The following is a 21,533-nucleotide window of genomic DNA, read 5'->3' on the forward strand; positions in this document are numbered from 1 at the left end:
ACTTTGTTGTGCAAACAACAGTTCTGGAGCTCAAACTGAAGATGACCAATAGATTGTTCTGTAACTCTCTGCTGTATCAACAAGGAACTGACCAGTGCTATAAAGCTCTCATCCTTTACCTGGGAGATCCTTGGTTCTATCTTTGCATGTGGCTGTGCTTAGAAGTTGGAACAGACTTTTAAAATCGATGTGTTGGTTATAGCTGGGAGATAACCCAAGTGATGCTTAACATGTACTGACATGCCTGCGACTTACTACTAATAAATTCCTGGCTGGGTCGTTGTGCACCTTCTGAGTACAGCAGGGCAATGTGCATATGACAACAGTGATTATTTCTAGTTAGAGGGACATAAAAGCCTGTTGTATAATTACGAATACTTCAGAAGCAGTCTTGTGAAGGCAACAGGTACAGGTTTATTTTTGCTCTGTATGATTGAAAAATCAAATGCAGAAAGTCGGTTTTATTAGCAAAAGAATTGCTAACTAACTGCAGCCTTAGAGAAAGACCTGAGAGAGCACTGCCTCTCAGACACCCTGTTCTATCAGCATCTTTCTAAGGCTATGAAAGACCCAGAACTGTCAGGATTTCTTAAATATTAGATTAGTCTGTTGGAATAAAATGTGCTGTAAAGCTTTTTTTCTTCCTTTTTATAGCTATCTGGTTAAATTAAAGCTCAGAACAGAGGTACCTGAAGAGTGGCACCTTGGATGCTGCATTGATGCCTGACAGCTCTTCAAACAGTTTGGGTCTTTCAAGCACAATACAGGTTTTCTTCTTAATGAAGCAGGTCCTGAAGTTCTTTATTACTTTCAGTGAAACAGTAATGAACCTCCTCTCTTCTGCTCTTCCTGCCCCATAGCTTTCAGCTGAAGGGAAAACAAAACCACAGTTTTCTTTTCCATGCTTATTAAATGAATGTATTTAAGCTCGTGATACAATGCTGGCAATCCCAGAGGGTTGTTGGACAGGCCTCGGAGCTGTGGGAGAGCTGTGTCACTTCACTGCCAGCTCCAAGAGTTAGGAAGCTTTTAGAGCTTACATTTCCCACTGTTTTGTCGTGTAAGAGTGCTTTGGGTGGGTGGTTGTCTCTTATTATTCTGTCTCTTAATGCAGTGTAGCACTGTGAGTGTTCATCTCAATTAGACCTGTGGTTTTCCTGTGATAAAACAGCCAAGCATGGAAATTCTTGTACTCCCTCAGTAAAATGCTCCTTGAAAATTCCTTTTCATAAACTTTGTGTTTGCACCTTGGTTTTGGAGAAGAGCAAGAATGATGTTGTTCAATAGATGTGTCCCAATCTTCTATTCCAGAAGTTCAAGTAAATACCAATCGATGCATATTTGGTCAGTCTTACTAAACATCCCTGAGAAACCAGGGCAGGTTAAACCTGGGGAACCCCTCCCTGAGACCAGGCAGGGTCAAGTCTCTTGTGTGGGTAATTAAAATCAGTGATAATGGGTTATTTTACTGCAGTTGTTTTCATTGCCATGTGGATACAGCTCCACTCTTGTGCGGTACAGTCAGCTTCATAGAATCCCAGGCTGGTTTGTGTTGGAAAGGACCTTTAAGCTCATCCAGCTCCAATCCCATACTCTGGTCAGGGACACCTTCCACTACAGCAGGCTGCTCCAAGCCCCATCCAACCTGGCCTTGATGTACCTGTTTCTTGGCCAGAAGCACTCATCAACCTGGCATATGTATTGGTACCCAAACAATTCAGATTATCACTAGTTGGAACCTGCAGTGCAACACACTTGCTGAAGCTGAAATCAGCCCTAAATGAGTTGCACTTAAATAAAATCCATCTGTTGTTTTAAATGACTCAAAATACAATATTGGAGCATTTACCAGCTTTTAACCAATGTTAATATATGTGAATACTCAGCTGCGAGGGCTTCAATGTGTGTCTTAGGAGGGGTGTTTGGTTTGGTTTTGGCCAGGTTTTGGAGCTTGGTTTTGCTGTGCTTTCATTCACAAGACTGAATGTGTTGCTCAGATTGCTCTTTTGATTATTTGTGTCTCAGAGACACACATAACTTTGTGTTGAGCCTTGGACAAGGTACTGCACTGGCAGAGGAAGGCTCCTGGTTTGGCTGTTCCACTCCTGGTTTGGCTGTTGGGCAGCTGGTGTCCGTCTGGAATACCTGCAAGGAAAATGTCTCTTCTAGTTTTCGTTAACAGTTGAGGCCTGTTGACTTTGGTCAAATATAGATTCATGGTTCCAACCAAATAAATCAGGTTTCCAGAGCACTGTTTAACTTTGGGTACGTATCCTGGCTGTACTGGAGTGGCATTGACAAATAGGTTTTCTCTTAAATTTAGAGGCTAACAAAGTTTCCTTGTTCAAAAAGTCTCATGTTAAACAAGTAGAGAAAACAGCATGACCGTTGGGTGAGCTTTCCTTGTTTTAGAGTCTGTGTCCATATAAACCTATATTGTGGCTGAGGATGTCAAAGACTGTCCTGGAAAGGAGAATTTGGGCATGAGTAAAATGAGTTAAACTTGGACAGAAGCAGAAACGTTGTTAAGGTGCCCTGAGGTAGGTGTATGAAGTCTCCTGGTTCATTGTTTTTGCAAGAGCATTATGAGCCAAAGCTGCCCAAACAACCCCCCCAAAACCCCAAACCCACAGAAAAACCCTTCCCCAAAGCATTTTCTTTTTCACCTTTCAGGGTAGGTAAAGTGCTAAAGAAAGTGAATTGTAATAAAAACTCAGGAAAGTAAATTAGACTGAGCATTTGTTGTTCCATCCCATAGCTGTGACTTCATAGTTTCTGATCTCCTGGCAGCCCATGTCCAATCCAGGCTTTTTTCCTTGGTTAAGTAAGTGTCTGGTGCTCACGTCATTGCAGTGTGAAGTACTCCTACTAGAAGTGTCCCAGAGATTGGCTTGTTAGAACTGATGATGATCACATTGGTTTCTAAAACATCTGCTTTATCTTTGGGTCTGTGAAGAGCCACCGACACTGCATTGCTGCTGTTTTTCCTTTGCAGTGGCTGCTCGGACCTGATTCTCTAAAGCAAACATCTTGGTACCCACTGGTGTGAATCTTGGCACACTTTCCTGTCCTTTTCCTCTTACCTGTTCTGCTCAGTACCCATCCAGCACCAGCTGAGTTTGATGCTTCGTTTTCAGTTCCCAACTGCTGCTCTTTGGTCATGACTAATGCAAATTCCTTCATGTAATGTAAAGTCTGCTCTCCAGAACATGGCTGTGTTAAAGAGAAGATCAAATGGCAGCGCGCTAACAGCTCTGCAGACAATGGCTCATGTGTATTGGCATTGTTTGCAGAAAGTTCAGGGCTTGTGCTTGGTGAGTCACCAAGTTGCATGTCAAGGTGAAAAGCCCTTCCACTGTCCTGGTTTGTCTACGGGATGTAATTTCCAGTTCTGAGTCATTCTGATGGAGTGGTGAGTAGGAATGTGGTTCTGTTGTGGGAAGCAAGTGGATGGACACCTTCAAGCATTGTCTCAGCCTTCTGAAACGTGTAGTGCTCCTATCTCAATGCGTTAGTCCAGCTTAAAGAGTGTACGGTCAGGTCTAGCTGAGACAGTGCAAGTCAGAGCCTTGGGTTGCCTGGGACTGATGCAAAAACTGATGAACACAGTTGTGTGCTGCCTGGTTGTGTGGCTTCAGCACTTCTTCTGTCTCATGCTCAGTGGTATTGTTGAATCTGGACATTAACATTAAGTATAATGAAAATACAGTGTTTGTCTCGCGTGTAGTTACACACAGAAGTCAGAGGCTGTTGCCTCATCTTACTTGCTCCTGCTTGTTGGGGTTCATTGAAGGAAGCAAGGCCACAACAAAAGAGTAACAAAACATTTTGGCTTCGTAATTTGTGTGTCAGTGTTGCTTTCTATGACTGTTCTGTGTCTGTGTGCGTACCTGTAGGTGTCTACTGCACACCTCATGCATGTGTCTTTTAGGTATCTCTTCTGGGAGATACACGGTAATGGTAGGGATGTCTTCACACACCTTCACTCTGGAAGAGCCGTCTTTTGCCTAAAAGAAATGCCCTCAAGTATTTTATGTCATGCTTTGCTATGTCCGGACTCTGGTATGTGTAGGAACTGCTTTGTCTGAACCCCCTGTTGCCAGGTGTGGTTTGATCTCTTTTTATTGCTCATTTTGTTTTATGGTTTAAGCTTCTCATTCTGATATAATCCCAGTACAGAGAGGTACTCTAGCTGTGGTTTTATTAGCATTGTGCCTGTTGATTCGGTCCTGGCTATTGGTTAAAGGCATTTGAGAGTCTGGAGGTAATCAAACATCTCTGCTGCCTGTGAGGCATGGTGAGCTAAAAGCTCGCATTGCCGTGTGCTTGTGGTCTGTATCAACAGCATCCCCCACATGATGCTGATGCATCTGGGAGGAGCTCCTGTACCACAGCTCACCGCTGCAGGGGGTTCTGGTGGCCCCATGGCACTTGCTCTGCTGGGCTGGTCTTTCTGGTGGCCTCTGCTTTGACTTGGGCAGTGGCAATGCTGCTGTGTATCTGCCTTTGGATGCTCTTTCTCTGTAGCAGTGAGCTTTCAGGAGGGCTTAGTGGGATGTCCTGAAAGGGCTGCACATCCTTCCTGCTCTTCTTATTCCCATTTTGTTCCAAGCAGCTGGCTTTAGAAGATACAGTCGCTGGTTCTGGGGTTTTCTGGCCTGTCCATACAGTTGTCAACAAGGCTTTTGTATCTGGGAGGTTATTGTAAAGCAGGAACTTACTGTTTTCACTGCGTAGTTGTCAGAATGCTAGGAGCTTGTACAGATAGTATTTACGGATCTTTTTCAAGCTGTTGGCCTAAGTAGCTGTAACTAAAGAACAGAGATCAGAGCGGCTTGCTTTGTGATAATCACAGTAAATGTGGGATTTAGGGCCTGACAGATGTGATTTTGCAGACTAGGTCATATTATTATTGATGTAATGTTTTGAGGCTTAGTTCTCTAAACTGTTGGGGTAGGGTGGTCCTAAGTTTAGCTTCTAGGAGGGTGAAAAATGACTTTGCTGTCACAAAGACTTTAAATGCTACAGAAGAGCTGTTGGGATTGAGTGTGCCATAGTAGTTGCCAGCAAGCAGATAGTGAGTGCAGCATCTCGTTGTCTGTGCTAAAGTCAAGCTGGTGATTAGTACCTGTAACTTTCCTCTATCAAGCTCAGTTTGGTTCTTTACAGAAGGCAGTAAGATTTCATGTGTACCTTAAACTGTGTTAAAGGAGTAAATGAAGTCAGAGAGAGTCAGGGTGGCTGTTTCCCAGTGGTTTTCCAGGGAACCAATGAAGTGGTGTTGCCCAAAGATGACTTTTCCTATTCTTGCTTCCAATTACTGTTCCTGAAAAACTGGTTTTTCATTTTAATGGCAGCTGTGACAGCTCTGAGAGTGAAACCAGAAATTATGATGGAGTCCTGGAATTCTTTATTGGAATTTATTTCCTTCAGTATATACCTTTCCCCATGCGGTGGGGTCATGCACTTAGCTTCATCTGCAGAATAATTTAACTGAAAGCTTTCACTGATGAATGAAGATGTAAAATGTAAGGTAACGTATTTCTGGGATGCTGTTTTCTGTTGTATTATCTGAATTTAAACAGTGAATTTCAGGCACTTCCGAGGCTGTGAGGGTGTGTTTTGCAAAACTGTTAATCTAAGCTTAAAAGTGCCTTGTTACTGACCTTGCAATAGGAACTCCTTGGAGATACTGGGATAGTGAGGAAGGGCGAGAAGAGGGTGTGGAAGGAGGTGGGGGAGAACTGCGAGTACACTTGGCATTCCGGAAAGTTACCAAATGGAAGGAAAATACATTTCTCTTCTGCTTTTGTTCTCCAAAACTGCAAAGGCTGGAGGGCAAAAAGTCAGGATGAGGAGGTGTTACATTCCTCAGAGAAACCACGTTAAAGGCCCAAAATGCTGTGCTGAGTAAAAAGGGCATAATGAAAAAAGGTTGTTTTTTTTTTTTTTTAATAAGACCATCTCTTTAGGTACTACACCCAAACTGATTTCATATAAGCTTTGCAGAGGAGTTTCTGTAATGTTTATCCTGACAGAACTGATTCTTACGTCACTTTGGTGTAAGGACAGCTGGATATCTGTGCATAGTGCAAATAAACAGGAAGAAAATAGCACTTGGTCGTAATGAACTTGCATGTATGTGTGCTGTGGGAGGAAACTGGGGCCAAAGTGCCCAGCTATTGCCCACTTGTGGCCAGGCCCCTCTTCTGAGGAGCAGAAAGAAGGAAGCCACATCCCTTGAAGCAGTTGGAGCATCCCTGCTGTGCTTCTGTTTGAGACATCAATGGTGTTCTGCTGGTGTTTGCCCCATGACTGTCTAATAACCTTTATGCAACTGTACGTGTACTTCCATCACAAGAGTGTATAGAGCTGGGCATCTGCAGGTGAAAACAACTCTCATGGCACTAAAAGGTGGGTCATGGTGTTCTTGTCAATGGCCAAGAAGCCACTGGCTTCCAAGGAGCATCCTGGATAAATTGCTCATGCTAGTATTGCCAGACAATCAGTTTCTAAGACTAGGAGGTCTTCTTGTTCCAATGACCTCAAGCTTAAAACATCGAGGGTTTTCCATTGTTTGATGAAACTGTGATACACCCCTCTTCCTCTTTTGATGATTGCAGTACAGTATTTGGGAAATACCCTTCATTCAGGGAAGCAGCACAAGTTATTTACCATTCTGCATCTGGTTTCTGTGGGTTCCTCAGCTCTACTGACTCTTGGTTATCTTTTTGCCTGTTCGGAGGGGCTAGCAGATTCTTGCCAAATAAACCAAAAATAACTGCCTTAAGGGGTTGTCTCTTTGTGATCTTTGTGCCTGATTAAAGTGTTGATGTTTAAGCAGAATGATTATTAATGGGCCTTGAATGTTGGTCATTTTGGTCTGGAGGAAAGGAATTCTTGTGATGGTGTGTTGTGTTGAGTTGAGGGCACACAGACTGGCCTTTTGGCCAAATATGAATTCCTACAAAGAGATGGTTCCAGAGCTGTTGTAGTGTTTTTTACCTTGACAGTTTGCGTTGGAAGGAGCATCAGCCTTAGTAAACTGTATTGTGTATTTAGCATTACAAGGTGATGGGGTCATTTCTGCTGTTGCATATTGATTCTGGGAGGGCTTTTTATGCACTTTCACAAAGGGTTATGCTTGCCAGTGGCTGGTAGATATTGGGGGTTATGTAGGGAGCATATTCTACTTAAATCTTACTTACTTTACTGTATGTTCTCAGGATTCTGTGTGACATTGTCCAGTCTTAGGCTGCATTGGTTTGCTGAAGTAGAAGTGATCCTTCCAAGTGTTGCAGAAGGGGTTTCTGTTCCTGTTTCCCATTTGAAGTAGGAAGGAAACTGTCAATCCTGTGTTAGACTACTGAACTCCCATCAAATACATCTGTTGGTTCCATTTGTGTTGGGTTGTAAGGCTTTCTTCAGCATACTCTTCCATAGATGCTGGTTTATGTGATTTACAAAATGCTTGGTGGAGTCTTCAACACGTGGTGGTTCTTCCTAACCGATGGGCAGTCTTAGTACAGAAATGAAGGGACATAATCCATCTGGTGTGATCATTAGGAAGATCTCTTTGCTTGCATGTCTGTGCTAGCCTACCATGGCAGCAGCATGACTCCTGTGCTGTTGGGTTGTTCTTCTGGGTGGAGTTCATGGCTCAAGAGAGGAACTGGGTTGTTTTGTTTCCCCCTGCGTACACAGTGGCTAAAAGAAGGTGATTATGGTGTATAGCTGAGCTGTAGTTACAGATGTTGCATAACCAGTCAGAGCTGATCACAACCATAAAGCTGAGAGCTTCCATTGCACTTAGTTTAGGTCTTTCAAATCCAGCAAATAAGGCTACATAGAACTTAGAGGTCATGGAGTTCAGTGTTCAATATCATGAACAGTAACATTGCTTTCAGTTTTCAAAACCTCTTGTCAGACTTTTCTTTCCTTAATGTATTTTTACCTGAAATAATTACATAGCTCTTGCAGTTGTGAATGCTCACGTAATAGAGCAAGAAGCTTTTATTAATGGGTCTTTCACTCCTCCTGGCACTCATGCAGATTGCACCTCCCAAGTACTGCAGTGGAGTAGCTGTGTGGATGAGCAGTTTGCATGCTCTGAATGTTCTACTTTTCAAGCAAACACACTGCAAAGCTGCATTAATGTTCAGTATTATTGTGTAAAATGACTGAACTGCAATACCGGATCCTTCTGTTTCTCCTGGGGCTGGGATCTAGAATGTATGTTCTCCATATCTGCAGTCACAAGCACAACTGTCCAGAGATCAGTGGTGTAATCTTCCTTTGAAGCATTCTGCTGTTGGGTCCAGACTTTGCCTTTCATCACCCTGTACAAAACTTCTTCTTTTATGTGAGCTGATGAGTCAAAAGTCTGAGTCTTAAATTAATGCATTGCATTGCTGCTTAGAAACCTGACTTTGATACTCAGATTAAGTTTAGTATTAGGGTTTTTTCCCCCTCATCTTCAGTGATTAATTGTAGTCTTGCTCTCTGAAAGCACAAGTCTTTTTAGATGAAACACTGTTTTGTTTAAAAGCAGGTTTATTATACCTCTATAGAGGCTGTGGTTGGCTAACACTGGAAGGGTGAGGTGCTGGAGTAATATTTGGCACGTTGCTTTACAAATTAGTGTTGATCATGGTTTCATAGGAATGAGAAAGTTGAGATTGGCTTGTGTTGGGTTTGTATTCAAAGGTAATTACAGTCTCTGAAGTTCTCGGCCTCTCTAAGGTTGGGATTGCTGGTTGGAATACAAGAGGTTTCTGTATCACCTGTACTACAACCCAGCCGAAGCAGCCTGTGTCTCGTGTAATCAATTAGTATTGTTTTGATTTAGCACAGAGGTGGCGAGTACAATTGCTCTGCATCTTGTCTGTAATCCTATGGGTGTTAGTCGTGAACGTTGTGTGCTTTGGGAAGCTGCGTGCCTGATGGGTAGCCTGTGGGATTTGGAGCTAGAAATCCCTGAGTAACATCATCTCGTGGTTGATCCAGCTCCTGCCAGTACACTCATCTGTTGTTTCTCCTAATGCTGAAGCTGCTAATTTTCTCTAATTAGAATTACTTCCTTTGTGTCATTATGCATCAGTGATCAATTGTAATTACTCAGGAAGCACAGAGGTATATGTACCTCTGATACTTCTGTTGCTTTGATTTCAAACTTGAAACCTGTTAACCTCAATATATGCATATACATAGAATATAGCTCCTCAGGTTGGATCCCTAAGCTTCCTTGTGGTTTAGGGCACAGGTATGGTTGAGAAATATAGAAGTAGATCTTAAAGCAGTGGCAGAATGCAGATTTTTGAAGTTTTGCTGCGGTGGTTTGCAGTCAAATGTAGCAGTAGGGTCAGTATGGCTTATTTTTGTACTACAAGTGAAGATGCTAAGAGCTTCTGATTACACCTCTCTGCTTGGCGCGGGGTAAATGTGTGCCAGTACATGGGTGCACATTACAGGGGCATGTTGGCATTCTTCTGCATAAGAGGATACTGTAGTCACTGTGGCAGTAGTAGAATGTAATTGTGGCAATCCACACTGAGACAACTTAAAACTTCTGTAAGGGCTACAGCCTACTGTACATTACAGTAACTGTCCTGGATTGGTCTCTCTGGTAGTGCTTGGGTACCCTAATGCCAGGGTGCAGGAGGAATTAGCAGTAAAGTATATTCTCATGTGCTTTCTTACGTGCCAGTGCATTGCCATCAGTGTTGAATGAAAACACAGAGTGTTTTGGTTGGAAGCAGTGTGGTGACTGTAATATTTTACCAATACACCAAAACGTTTTGATACAATCCATAGGGATCTGTTCCTCTCCATTACCTAGGCACTGAGTTGGTGACTTAAGTTACAGTATTGATAAGAAATCTCATTTTGTCTTCACTGTTTATTAAGCAGCAGTTAATTTCCTGGCAGACATGATCTTTGCTTGCTTGAATTCGCAAAGAAATAGGAAGTTATTTACTGCAAAAGGATAAATGTGCCATTTTGAAAACAGCAGTAATCTTATCCATTTGTATAAAAATTTGGCAGTTAATGTGGTGGAAATGAATGCAGTAAAGTGTTTCTGTTCTGTTAGTCTTTGCCTTCTTGAGATACCTGTTGAACAGGAGCTGTAGTTACAGGACCTTGACAGTAATGTTCACTTGCTGCAAAGGTCCGTTGGGTGAAGTATGGTGAAAATGAGTGAGGAAATCCTTCCGATAGAGTGTGTGTGGAAGATGAAAGAGCAGTTGCTGTAATGGCTTTCTGAATAGCACTAATGGTTTTCTGAATAGCACATCTTTGTGCCTTTTTATGTGTGTATTACTATTACCTATCTCTCTATTCATCTGCCTGTTGCATCATTGTATGTAATTCCTCCTTCATTCCCGTGTCTGTGGGACCAGTTTGTGTTGGGTAGGCAGCATTACCTCTGCATCTGTGCTTTCTTCAGCACCTATCCCGGAGCTACTCTTTTAGACCAGGAGTTTGTTTAGTGTTAACAGGAGTGTGTTTCATTAAAAATAGTCTTTTGAATCACTTTTAGTAGCTTATGGAGCTCTAGTCCAAGAGAGAGGAAAGAACAAAACCTAGAGCATTCTTACAGTGATGTATAGGTGATGAATTCAGTAATTCAACACAACTAAGTTGCATAGAGCCATACTCCCAAGTTGTCGTTACTGATAAGCATAGAATTGACCTTTGGATTTTTGGATTTAGTTCTCTACCTTCCTGCTTTTCATCCCCACCTCTTTGTACCAAATTTATTTAATAAGAATTTATTTTTTCTTAGCATTTCAGTGTCCTGACCTTTCCTATCACAATTCCTTTCTTAAAAGGAAACTTCAGGTGTTGGTGCTTTCTTTCCCACTCCTCTTAAAAGAGCAGGAGATTCTTTGTCAGTCAGGGAAGCTGGTGTGTTTGGAGTTCTGACAAAAAAGATGTAACTGAACTATTCCTATCTGATGGATGCTTGTCCTGTGGGAGGGACATTGTTAACCATGACAAGTACGAAGCTGCTTGACTAGCATTGATTGACCTGGAAACCTGAAGTTTCCTGGTTTGCTTGTTGATTTTGGGTGGCTTTTGAAGATCCTGGCTGATGAGGCTGCTTTAATGGTCCTTGATCTCCTATGGAAAGATGTTTGTTATAAAAGCCTGCTCTTTGATAGGTGTGAGTGTTGAGGTTTTGTCTCTCCTGAGCTTCCCATCCTATTGGAAGTCGAGCATTGTCAAGGCAGCTTGCTTTTGCTTTTCTATTCCCAACATACAAGTTGGAAAGATGTATTCAAACGAAGTCATGAGTGTCTGGGAATCTTTACTTGAAGATACTTTTTTGTAGCTGTACTTTTGTTCTGAACAGTGATAAGGGCTGAACTATGCCTCAGATATTCAAAATTCTTCATAAGCTGCTTGCTTTGAAGCAATGGCATTTGGCGTTCCTGTCTCTCCAGTTCAGGGCCCTTGGTATTTCACTCTGCAACATCAGCTTTTCCAAAGGAAGTTTTTCCCTGGCGAAGTCGGGGTTCCAGAACTGCTGACTCGGAGTGATGAAACAGCAGTGAAAATAAGATGAAGTTTCCCCTCCCTCATTCCTTTCAATGTTTTTCTTCCTACCAAAGTCTTGTATCAACATCATCCAGCATTCTTAGGTGGAAGGTGTTTATCTGTATTGGGTGTGGGAACCTATTGGTGAATAAAGAACCTTTTTGTTTTATTTTTATGTAGAAATATTTTGCTTTTTTTTTTTTGGATTTTCAGAAGTATTCTGCCAAATGGAGGCACTTTCAGTCTCACAATAAACTGTAACAGTGGTTCTAGGGCCTCTATGCTTAAGTAAGATCTGTTCTTTCACACTTTATTTGAAGATGATTGTGTTCCTGAGAGTGGAATGTAGGTCTTCAGTCTGTGCCTGTAGCTCTGTGTGCATGTTATAAGGGAATAATGGATAAAGAAACTGTTTTAACCCCATTGAGAGACTTGTTGCTTGTGCAGGGGAGGAATGTGAAAGGATGATAAAAATCCAAGTGTGCAAATGTTACTTTTGAGAGTCAGCAAAAACAAAAGCCAGGTTTTAGTTTCCTGTTCTGGGCTATACTGTTATTAACTGATGCTGTCAGTTGTAATTGCTTCCTGGATTTAGAAGGGAGTGAAATGAAGTCCCTTTTAATCTCTTTTCTCCTGTATAAAATGCTCTCATAACTCAACTGACATTTCCTCATTTGGAATAAAAATTATCTGCCATCTCTATGGGTAAATGTAAAGTTTTGAGGTTAGGCAGGATTCCTGTATCATGGTCATAGTATGGTCGAAGGCTGTTTGGTGGACCTGTGCACCAGGAGGTTGTGGGCCTATGTAAGACTATACAGCTAAGAAAGCAAGTTCCTGGTCATTTGAAGCTGTTCAGTGGATGAGGTGCAGTGATCCTCAGCTGCAAACTGGTAAGAAAGGGATTCTGATTTTTAGCAAGGTCCTAGGAAAATCCAGCATTGCTCAGGATGCCTGCGGTGAGCAGACTGGCAGTTGGGGCCTGAAATCCATCACCCCTTACGGTAGACAGGATATCTTTCTGGGCTATACATTACTCTTTCTAAGTAACAGAATATAGGTCTGCAGTAGCTGAACCAGTTTATTTTATACAGATGTGACTGGGTGCCATCTCAGTGATTGAAGATGATGCAGGAGCTTGCTGCTAGTGTGGTCTATGAGAGGTACTTCAATTAGGCTTTTAGAATTGGTGGTATTTCTTACAAGGCAAGATGAGCTTCACTCCCCAGGAGAGCTACTTAAGTGTGTCATTCTCTGCAGGATACTTAATTTAAGTCTTTTGGGAACATTGTCATTCATCAGACGGATTAATCCATCCTTTCTCCTCAGTAGTGCCTCAGTGGTTGTATTTAAATTGTTTTGTTTTCTTTTTGACTTTTTAAAATGGCCTCCAGGTAAATAAGAGGAATCTTTAAAGGGAATTGTTACTCCAGATGAGGAGTCCTGAGCTAATGTTGGTCAGATTGGAGAGGGCTTGGAGCAACCTGCTTTAGTGGAAGGTGTCCTTGCCGGTGGCAGGGGTTGGAACTGGATGAGCTTTAAGGTCCCTTCCAACACAAACCAGGCTGAGGTTCTCTGATGTTCTTTTGCACCACTTGCACTTTAATGAAAGTCAAATGTGTATGCCATTGAATTGGGAAAGTCAATAAAATAGTGGAGTTGCTTTCTGGTCCATCTCTTCATCTCCCTTTTATTCAAGGGACCATACACTCCGCTCCCCATGTTTAAGTGTAGCTGATAGGAGGTACCATCTGCCTTGGATTGTGTAGGTTGGGCTTCTTCAGCCAGCATCACTGAGGCTGGTGAACTGGCTGCATGGATATGTGAATACACACAGCGTGGATCAGAGAACTTCAGCATGTTTCTGTGTTTTTATTTCTGGTATTACAGTATTGGGAAAGAATTTGGGAGTACTATTTTTACAATTGGCCTTAAACAGAGAATAAAGGAAACAGCGCGGATTGCAGCCTTCGATGAAGTAACAGGAAGGGAAGCAATGAAAACCATAAACTGTGCTGAGTAACATTTCCTCTCTCCTGCTACACCCCCCGAAGGGTGACAAAGTCTTTATTGAGCCTGACAGGATTCCTAATAAAAGATGCATTCAGTCTGTATAAGGAGCCTGCTGAATCACAGTGAAGCAAGTCATGGCAGCAGGCAGGGGAAAGCCTCTACTTACGGCTTACCCAATCTGCTCTCCGTGCTCCAGGAATTACTTCTGTTTGCTCTACTGAAATCTAGGCTCTTTGAATAACAATGAAGAGGAATTCAGCCACTGTCCAAGAGTGGGTTAAAATCCGTGTCCTGATACCAAGTGAGTGCTTGATTCTGATGGAGGTTGTTTCCACTTGGTGCTCTCTGGGCAGAGCACTGAAGGGAAAGCAGACGCTCTTTGTAACAGGGAGGTTGTGGCAGCTTTCACCCATGCTGCTCCCTTCCCTGGAAGCTTTTGTACCTGATTGGTCTTTATTGAATGTCAATGGAATTTGGGAAGCTGTTACCATATGTCTTAGCTGTTGTTTCAAAGGCATCTTATGTCTGTTTCCTTTAAAGTGTACTATCTGTAATACAGCTGAATCTGTAACAGCTCTTGAGGCAATAATAGTCTTCTTGTTTGCATTGAAGCACGTAGAATATGGATCCTGGCAACTGTCTTGTCTTTACCTTGGAAAAAGAACGGAAGCAAAATCCCTTTGCGCTTCTGTAAGCAGCAGGTTCTTGTATGTGGAGCAGGGAGTCCTGGGTGGCTTGGGTGTGGGGAGCCTGGAGTGAGCCAAGCGTGTGTTCTTACAACAGGAATTTAATGTTTGGGGTGGAATCGAGAGACAGGTTTTGCGTGGCTCTCTGAGGCAGGTTTGCATGTGAGAGCAATCTGTCTGGAACTTGCCGACACAGCCGTTTCTTCTGTGCAGCTTTGAAGTGCTGGTGCTGCTGTGCAAGTGTCTGCTCTTTGCTCATTCCCTGTGCAAAACTCCGGGCTGAGTGAATAATACCTGTTCCTGGAGACCCTTTGCTGAAGTTCCATATGGGTCTAGGGCATCTGTGACGCTCACGTTCATTGGGGAATCACTGGGTCGTGGCCTCTGCTGCCTCTCCTCTATCGCAGGACACGAAGCTGGGCAGTGCTAAAGGGACTCTGGAAGGATTTATGGCTTCCTCAGCTTCCCTGACACCTCTGTGCAATTGCTGAGGATGGCTCTTTGGGAATGTATGGGAATTTGCAGCTATGAGGTCATTTCAGAATTATTTATTTTCCTTAGAAATAGAACAGATTTCCTGCTTAGTGCTCTAAAATAGCCGTGTGTCACTGGGACACCTGGCTGGGGTCACACCAAGTGAGGCATTGGGTTTTCATTTGATGTTTATTGAGAGCCAAGTTGCTCTTAATGCAATCGTCTCATCCTCACTCCAGAACATCACACTGCTTTTGCCCACTTTTAATGCCTCAGGGGAATTTGTCTTGGACCTTACTGTGGATTTCCAGCACATGAATGCAGTTCCTGGGAATTACACTTACACTGGTTGGATTGGTTGTTGGTTGATTGGAAACCTTTGTATTGAGAACTCCCTGCTTGAGACCACCATCATTCCACTGGATCCTTAAGTCTAAGCTTTGTCAAGCTGCTCCTTGGATTAAAGACCAAAGACTGGGAGAAAGAGGGGTGAAGCACAAGGGAATCAGATTTTGCTCAGATGACAGAGGCAGGGATAAACTCCTTAGTGCTGATGGACATTGAATTGTTAAAAGCTGTCTCGAGCTTCAAAGGTGGCTGTGTAAGTCAGTTTAGCCATAGGACACCGATACTCTGTGCTTCAGCAAGTGTCTTGGGTTAATAGAAAGGTACAGAGGCCGTTGTATTGCTTGGTGTGTTGCTTTTATTTTCCCTTATTCTATAGTTGTGGCATCTTGTGGTAATCACATGAGTTGGCATCTGGCAGGGAAAAGGAGAAGTAGTCCAGTTATTCAAGTGGCTCCCTTCGTAGTATATTGGGGTGAGGATGTTACTACAGAAGAAAGCTGATTCATGTAATAAATTGCTACTGAAATCTCCATGGTTTTGCACCACCTTTGGTTTAGCAGCTGGGTAAGAGAGAATGTGTGCTGGGATGATAAAAGCTGCTGCTGGATGGAGCTGGGGCTGCTGGTGCATTGGTGCTGGGCCAGGCTTTCCTTGCCGCCAGATCTGGTGATAACAGTGCCAGTGCAAAGCAATCCCTTGATTTCTGCTCTTCTGCTTAAACCCATGTTATTTGATGCTGTGTATGTTCTCCTTCACATGGACAATATGGAGAAATGGATATACTCCAGTTTTTAAACATAGAGGCTGAGAATACCTCTGATCATTAACTCGGTGCTCTCCTTCCCTGCAAGATCAACAACTCCTGCCTGTTTCCCTCCACTCTTTGCTCAGTTCCCCTCATTCCCTTGGCTCACTGGAGCTGCACTTTTAGCTAGTTGGATAGAAAATGTGAGTTAATTTCTTCTTAAATAACCTCAACAAGGTAGTTTTCTGTCAAAGATTGAAGAATATGTGTGGGCAAACCTTTTGAAGGCTGATACTGCGCTTTGGTTTCAGCTATTATTTCAGCTGCTGAAAAGCTCTGAAAATACAGATTACAAGATAAAATAATGTTGATCTTGGTCCCTATTTAGAGCATGTGGAGAAATTGTTTTACATTAATAATTATGTGTTTTGTTGGGTTTTGGCAGAAAGACCTATGTAAAGAGATTACAGAGAATGGTGTTGGAGAGTCACAGCCTGGTTTGGGTTGGAAGGGACCTCAAAGCTCATCCAGTCCCAGCCCCTGCCGCAGGCAGGGACCCCTTCCACTGCAGCAGCTGCTCCAAGCCCCTGTGTCCAACCTGGCCTTGAACACTGCCAGGGATGGGGCAGCCACAGCTTCTCTGGGCACCCTGTGCCAGCACCTCAGCACCCTCACAGGGAAGAGCTTCTGCCTAAGAGCTCATCTCAGTCTCCCGTCTGGCAGGTTAAAGACATTCCCTTTGTCCTTTCCATATAGGCCCTTGTAAATAGCTCCTCCCCAGACTTCTTGCATGGAAGGGGTAACTTTCCAGTGAATACTCTGTGTTCTGCTGTTGTGGCACTGACTGTTGCCCTTTGGCACCATTCTTTTATAGCCCTTTTTTATTCCTAGTGGGTACCCGTGCAAATTATCTCTACCCTTTGTACCCTGATTGTGTTTGCTCTTTATAACCGGCGCACCCACATAACTCCATTTCTAAAAATAACAGCTTCCAATCCTATTTTCAGGTTTATAAACCTGGAATTTGAGCAATGAACACTTTAAGCTCCAACAGAGGAGTTTTTGGGTGCATGGTGCAGCTGGGCTGGCAGCATCCCTCCATGAGGTGGCCACAGTGTGTGCCTGGCACTGGCCACTCACTGCCTGCAGCCCCAGTGGGGTTAAATTGTGTTCCTTGGCTATGGAAATATGAGACTCTCAGCGTAGCCTCTCAAACTTAATATCAGTGCAGTTATGAGCACTTAAATGAGATGGGAGTAAGGGAGGAAACTTTGCAGAGTACGGCTGATAGGAATTTTCACATGGGCTAGATGAGCTGCAGGTAACCTCCGTGGATCGTAGAACACCAGGTTGGAAGGGACCTCAAGGAAAGCCTGTTTAGGCTTTGAAGTGGCATGGGAGGGTGAGGAGGAACTTCACTATCTGGCTGTGCAGGATCTATTTAAACAAATGAAAAAGGTGTTATTTCAGTGGGACGTGTAAATTGCATGGGACCAGTGCCTTTGGTGCACCACAGGATGGGGACAGCCCATAGCCCTTCCCCGGAGATGTGATTGTGGGATTACTCTTGTGCTTAGTGGCACCCAACAAAATTACCTGCTCTGCTTTAAATAGGAGAGGTGATTGCTTTAAAAGTCAGTTATTTTTAGGGGGAGTGATACAGATCCTGATTTAAAAATGCCCATAGAAACTGATGTATGAGTAGCTGATATATTTAGCTGGTTGAAACATGGTTCGGTAGTGCACAATATGATGGGTCTGACTTCATTTATCATTAAACTGGTCAGTGTAAGCTAAATGCCTTCTGCTGCACTGAGGGAATAGGAAGCTTTGCCTTCCCTGTCCTGCTCCCTCTGCTGCTGTACATCTCAGCCCACATCTGAGCTGAGGGATGCTTTCCAGGCATGAATCCCTTTAAGCAAATGCTTATCTCTTTAATTTACCAACTGTTCATTCATCAAGCTCCTAAGTAAGCATGCTGGGTCCGTACAGTAGTCCTGTTTGGTCAAGCTGGCTGCAGGTGGAGAGCAGGAGGCAGCCCAAGCTGCATTAACTTGCTATGGGGCTGCAGAGAATGATCCTCAAGTAAGGACATGGTTATTTTACATGTGTACAACTGCAAAACTTTGTGATTAAACATGAATCGTGGACTGGTTTGGGCTGGAAGGGACCTGAAAACTCATCCAATTCCAGCCCCCTGCTATGGGCAGGGACACCTTCCACTAGAGCAGGCTGCTCCAAGCCCTGTCTAGCCTGGCCTTGAACATTGCCAGGGACGGGACAACCACAATGAATTACAAACATAAGCTTTTGTTCTGCTTACAACTTTTTGTAACTTAAAACAACACAAGTGCTAATCTAAACCATATTGTTAGACATTATTTTGTATCTTAGCCTTAACTAGGTAGAAATACAATGGAAAATGTTGGAAAGCGTGTATAAATGCTGTGAGTTGTGAATGCTGATAAATTCAGCTTTAATTGGAACACTGAAGAGTTAATTCCTCATGGCTGCCTGGTAGCCCAGCTTCCAAGAGGAGTTGAGAGCATCCATTGAGAGCATCCACTGCTTGTCCTTCCTTTACAGCCAGTCCAAGTGCTCTTCTATCCCGAGAGGTGGATATCCAGGTGGAGGAGGAAGAAAGTGGCACACAGGGTTTATTTCAGTTGCTCCATGAATCCTTTAAGTACTAAGATACTATAATAAGGGATTGTACAGTTGAAGGATATTTTTGCTGCATTCCTATGCCGAGTGGTGAAGTTGAAGCAATTCCCTGCTTAGAATAGGGAAGAGCTCAAAACCTGATCTGTCTGGTACCTCGAATGACCTTTGGTGGCCAGATAGACATCTGTTGCAGGCTGTGTGTGAGTTTGGTGTTTGGAGCCTGCTTCATAGCCAGTGCTCTTGGGTGTTTGGCTCCGACCATCGGGTTTGTGGCAATTCACGGTCGGAGGATTAAAATGAGGTTGATGTGTGTGAAACGGGTGCTTTATGAGTGTATGTGTTCAGCATTCAGGCCTTCTGTTTAATTTTCATGGGTTTGGGTAATGACATTTAAAAAGAAAAAAAGAAGAAATCTGGAGTTTTATTGGTTTTACATGGCCTGCAATTACGTCTGACCTTTCATTTGATTTAACAGTCTATAGCCACTGTATTTCTAAACATTGACTATTAAGCCAAAGAACTTTCCTAAAGTAAATCCATTGTAAATCCTGAGGCTGGAATTCATATTGATTTATCCTTTGTAAACATGGTGTAAATGCAGCACTTTAAAACTCAGAGCATATTTTCCAGGGCTGAACTGGAAAGACTGCTATGGGGCGTATAAAGGTTTTGTTGTGCCTGTATTTAGCGCTACCAGCCCACCTGTTCAGGACAGTAAATTAAATGATGAATAGCCCCAGTGAGCTGTTCCCAGCATGTGGTCTGCACCATCAGCACAGATATTTTTGTGTCTGAAGAGGGTTCTGTGGCGTGAGAAGTTTAAACAGCTGTATCTCCTCATTACAGCATCCACGTAGAGTCCAGCTCCTAAAGGGAGATAACCTTCATGTTCTAATATTGCTGCTTCAAAAATGCTCTTTGCTAATGATGGCACTGATGTGATCCTGAGACTTGGGAGTAGGAGGTGGGAGACAAATCTAAACCTTTGTTGTCTTCATCTTTTCCAAAGAGTAAATTGGAGCAACTTATACTGTTACCTTCTGGTGAGGTTAGAGAGGCAGTGGGATGGAGTGGAGTTTCTACTAGGGCTGCTGCCTAGGTCTGAGGTGAACATGAAATAGCTTTTTCTCTCTAAATATAACCCTGTTACTATTAAAAGCAATTTAGCCACTATATACAGTGCAGAGAACCATGTGGTTTAGGTTTTCACTAGGGTTCTTTGCTACTAGCAAACTAATTTTGCAAACTTCCCTCTTTAAAGAGGTATTACAAGTCTCAACAACTTTTGACCTTGGGTGGCTGGGACTGTCCTGTTTGCCCTATTGCACATCTCGCTGCTGTGTCTGTTCATGGAAATCATATTTCCAGATATATTGGCAATGAATCTTTTTCTGGTGTTTATTCATCAATTGGACTTCACTCTTTTGCTTTCACAGCTTAAGCGTGGAGAGGGTTCTGCAAGTCTGCCTGTGTCCTGACCTATCTGCTCATTTGGGCTTTGTCTCTAGAATGATCTAAGTCTGTGTAACTTACTGCAGAACCTGAGAAGGTGATGCAGAAGTGCTAAGATGCTGTGAACGAAGTTGCTCATGTCTTGTCTTCTTTTTCCCTTTCTTTTAGGACTTAAGTACAATCTATTCTTTCCTTCATGGACTGGACATACTCTCACATTTCAGGGAACATCAGCTCAGGTAAGTGCTCTGGAGCTAGTTAGTGTTGCTCAGCACAGTATCTGGTATCCATGGCTGTGGTTTTGTGGAGATGAGCAAAGCTTTTGTCTGCTGGCACTTGGAGCATTGGCCAAGTCGTTGCTGAGTTAAGTTACTGCAGTAACATTGCATGGAATCTAAACTAATTAGCTTTGCTAAGGACGAAGGCAGAGATTGCTCCCATCTGCCTACAAAGGCCTGTGTAGACAGTGCCCTGTGTTAAGTCCACATCACAAAAGCTTTTTAATGCCTCAGACATTCGGATAATCTCGGAATACATAAAATGGAAGGCCAACAAAGCACAAAAAGTGCGTTGGAAGTATTTTAGTTCCTTCAGCTCTGTTGCTATGGGTAATTCCAACGTGTGGGAGTGCTTTAAACACTTAGGGAACATGCTGTATACTCTCTATCTGGATAATGAGGAACACCGTAATAATTTGAATTTTATGGTTAAGCACATCCTTTGTTTAGAACATAAAAATAGTTGAATTTAAGGTCTTAAGCCGTAAAGGGATTCTGCTGAAATGTGGTGATTAATGGCTTATGGTCTTTGGGGATTAAAATTGAAATTAAACTTCTCCTTCTCTCTCAGAATAATGTCATCAAGTGCCCGCTATGAGCGGTACAAGGGCAACCAAGTTCTCTTTTGGTAAGTACCTACCACTTGTTGGAGTTCTTCAGTAAAAGTGTAAACAAAATCACTGCATTTCACACTGTAATAAATCCCTTTTTACTCATTTTCTCCTTGTAAATAGAAGGCTTTACAACATTTAAGCTTGACCGGGCTGGTTAAAAGCTCTGGCAGGAGGCAGTTGTACCAGTGGTATGATGTTGGCATCTTAGCACTGCCCATGCATTGCCAGCACAGCTCTCACGGACAGCAGAAGTGTGTGTCTGTGCACAGGCAAGGTCCATGGAAAAGCAATTAGTGTCACACGTGGGAGCCGTGGTGACAACTCAGTAGGTGGCACTCTTCCCCTGGAGCTGGCACTGATTGTGGGAGTATCTTGTACAGAGGAGGATGGAGCTCGAACACCACCTCTTCTTTTATATCACTAGAATTAGTATTTTAGCTCAGGGTTCTTTTTAGGTTTCTGCCAAGAGGCAAATATATTTCCCCCCCCTCATATTTTAGCATTGCTTATGGTGTATTTATCCTCTCACAGCTAATCCCAGCTTTCTATATAAGGCACACCTCCCAGTACATGAGCCGAAATGAGATGCCACCTACTAGTTCATATTGTGGGTGTCTGTGACACAAACCTGCTCCAGCACCAGGTCTGTGTATATGTGTGGTTGTGTGGTGGAAAAGGAAGGGGATGTTGGGCTGCAGCTGGGAAGTAGCATTGCAGT

The 21,533-nt window shown here is 43.1% G+C and overlaps 1 protein-coding gene across 3 annotated transcripts in view; it reads left to right on the forward strand.

Annotated features, from left to right (window-relative positions):
- Positions 1–21,533, forward strand: part of RAPGEF6 (Rap guanine nucleotide exchange factor 6) — a 118,298-nt gene that overhangs the window by 4,933 nt on the left and 91,832 nt on the right. For all 3 annotated transcript variants that reach the window (XM_031047344.2, XM_034066639.1, XM_034066638.1), the window contains exons 2-3: positions 20,092–20,162; positions 20,773–20,829. In XM_031047344.2, coding sequence (XP_030903204.2) covers positions 20,092–20,162; positions 20,773–20,829 — 128 coding nt within the window. The remainder of the gene's footprint in view (positions 1–20,091; positions 20,163–20,772; positions 20,830–21,533) is intronic.

Source organism: Melopsittacus undulatus, chromosome 10 (genome assembly GCF_012275295.1).
Source record: "Melopsittacus undulatus isolate bMelUnd1 chromosome 10, bMelUnd1.mat.Z, whole genome shotgun sequence".
Lineage (NCBI taxonomy): Eukaryota > Metazoa > Chordata > Aves > Psittaciformes > Psittaculidae > Melopsittacus > Melopsittacus undulatus.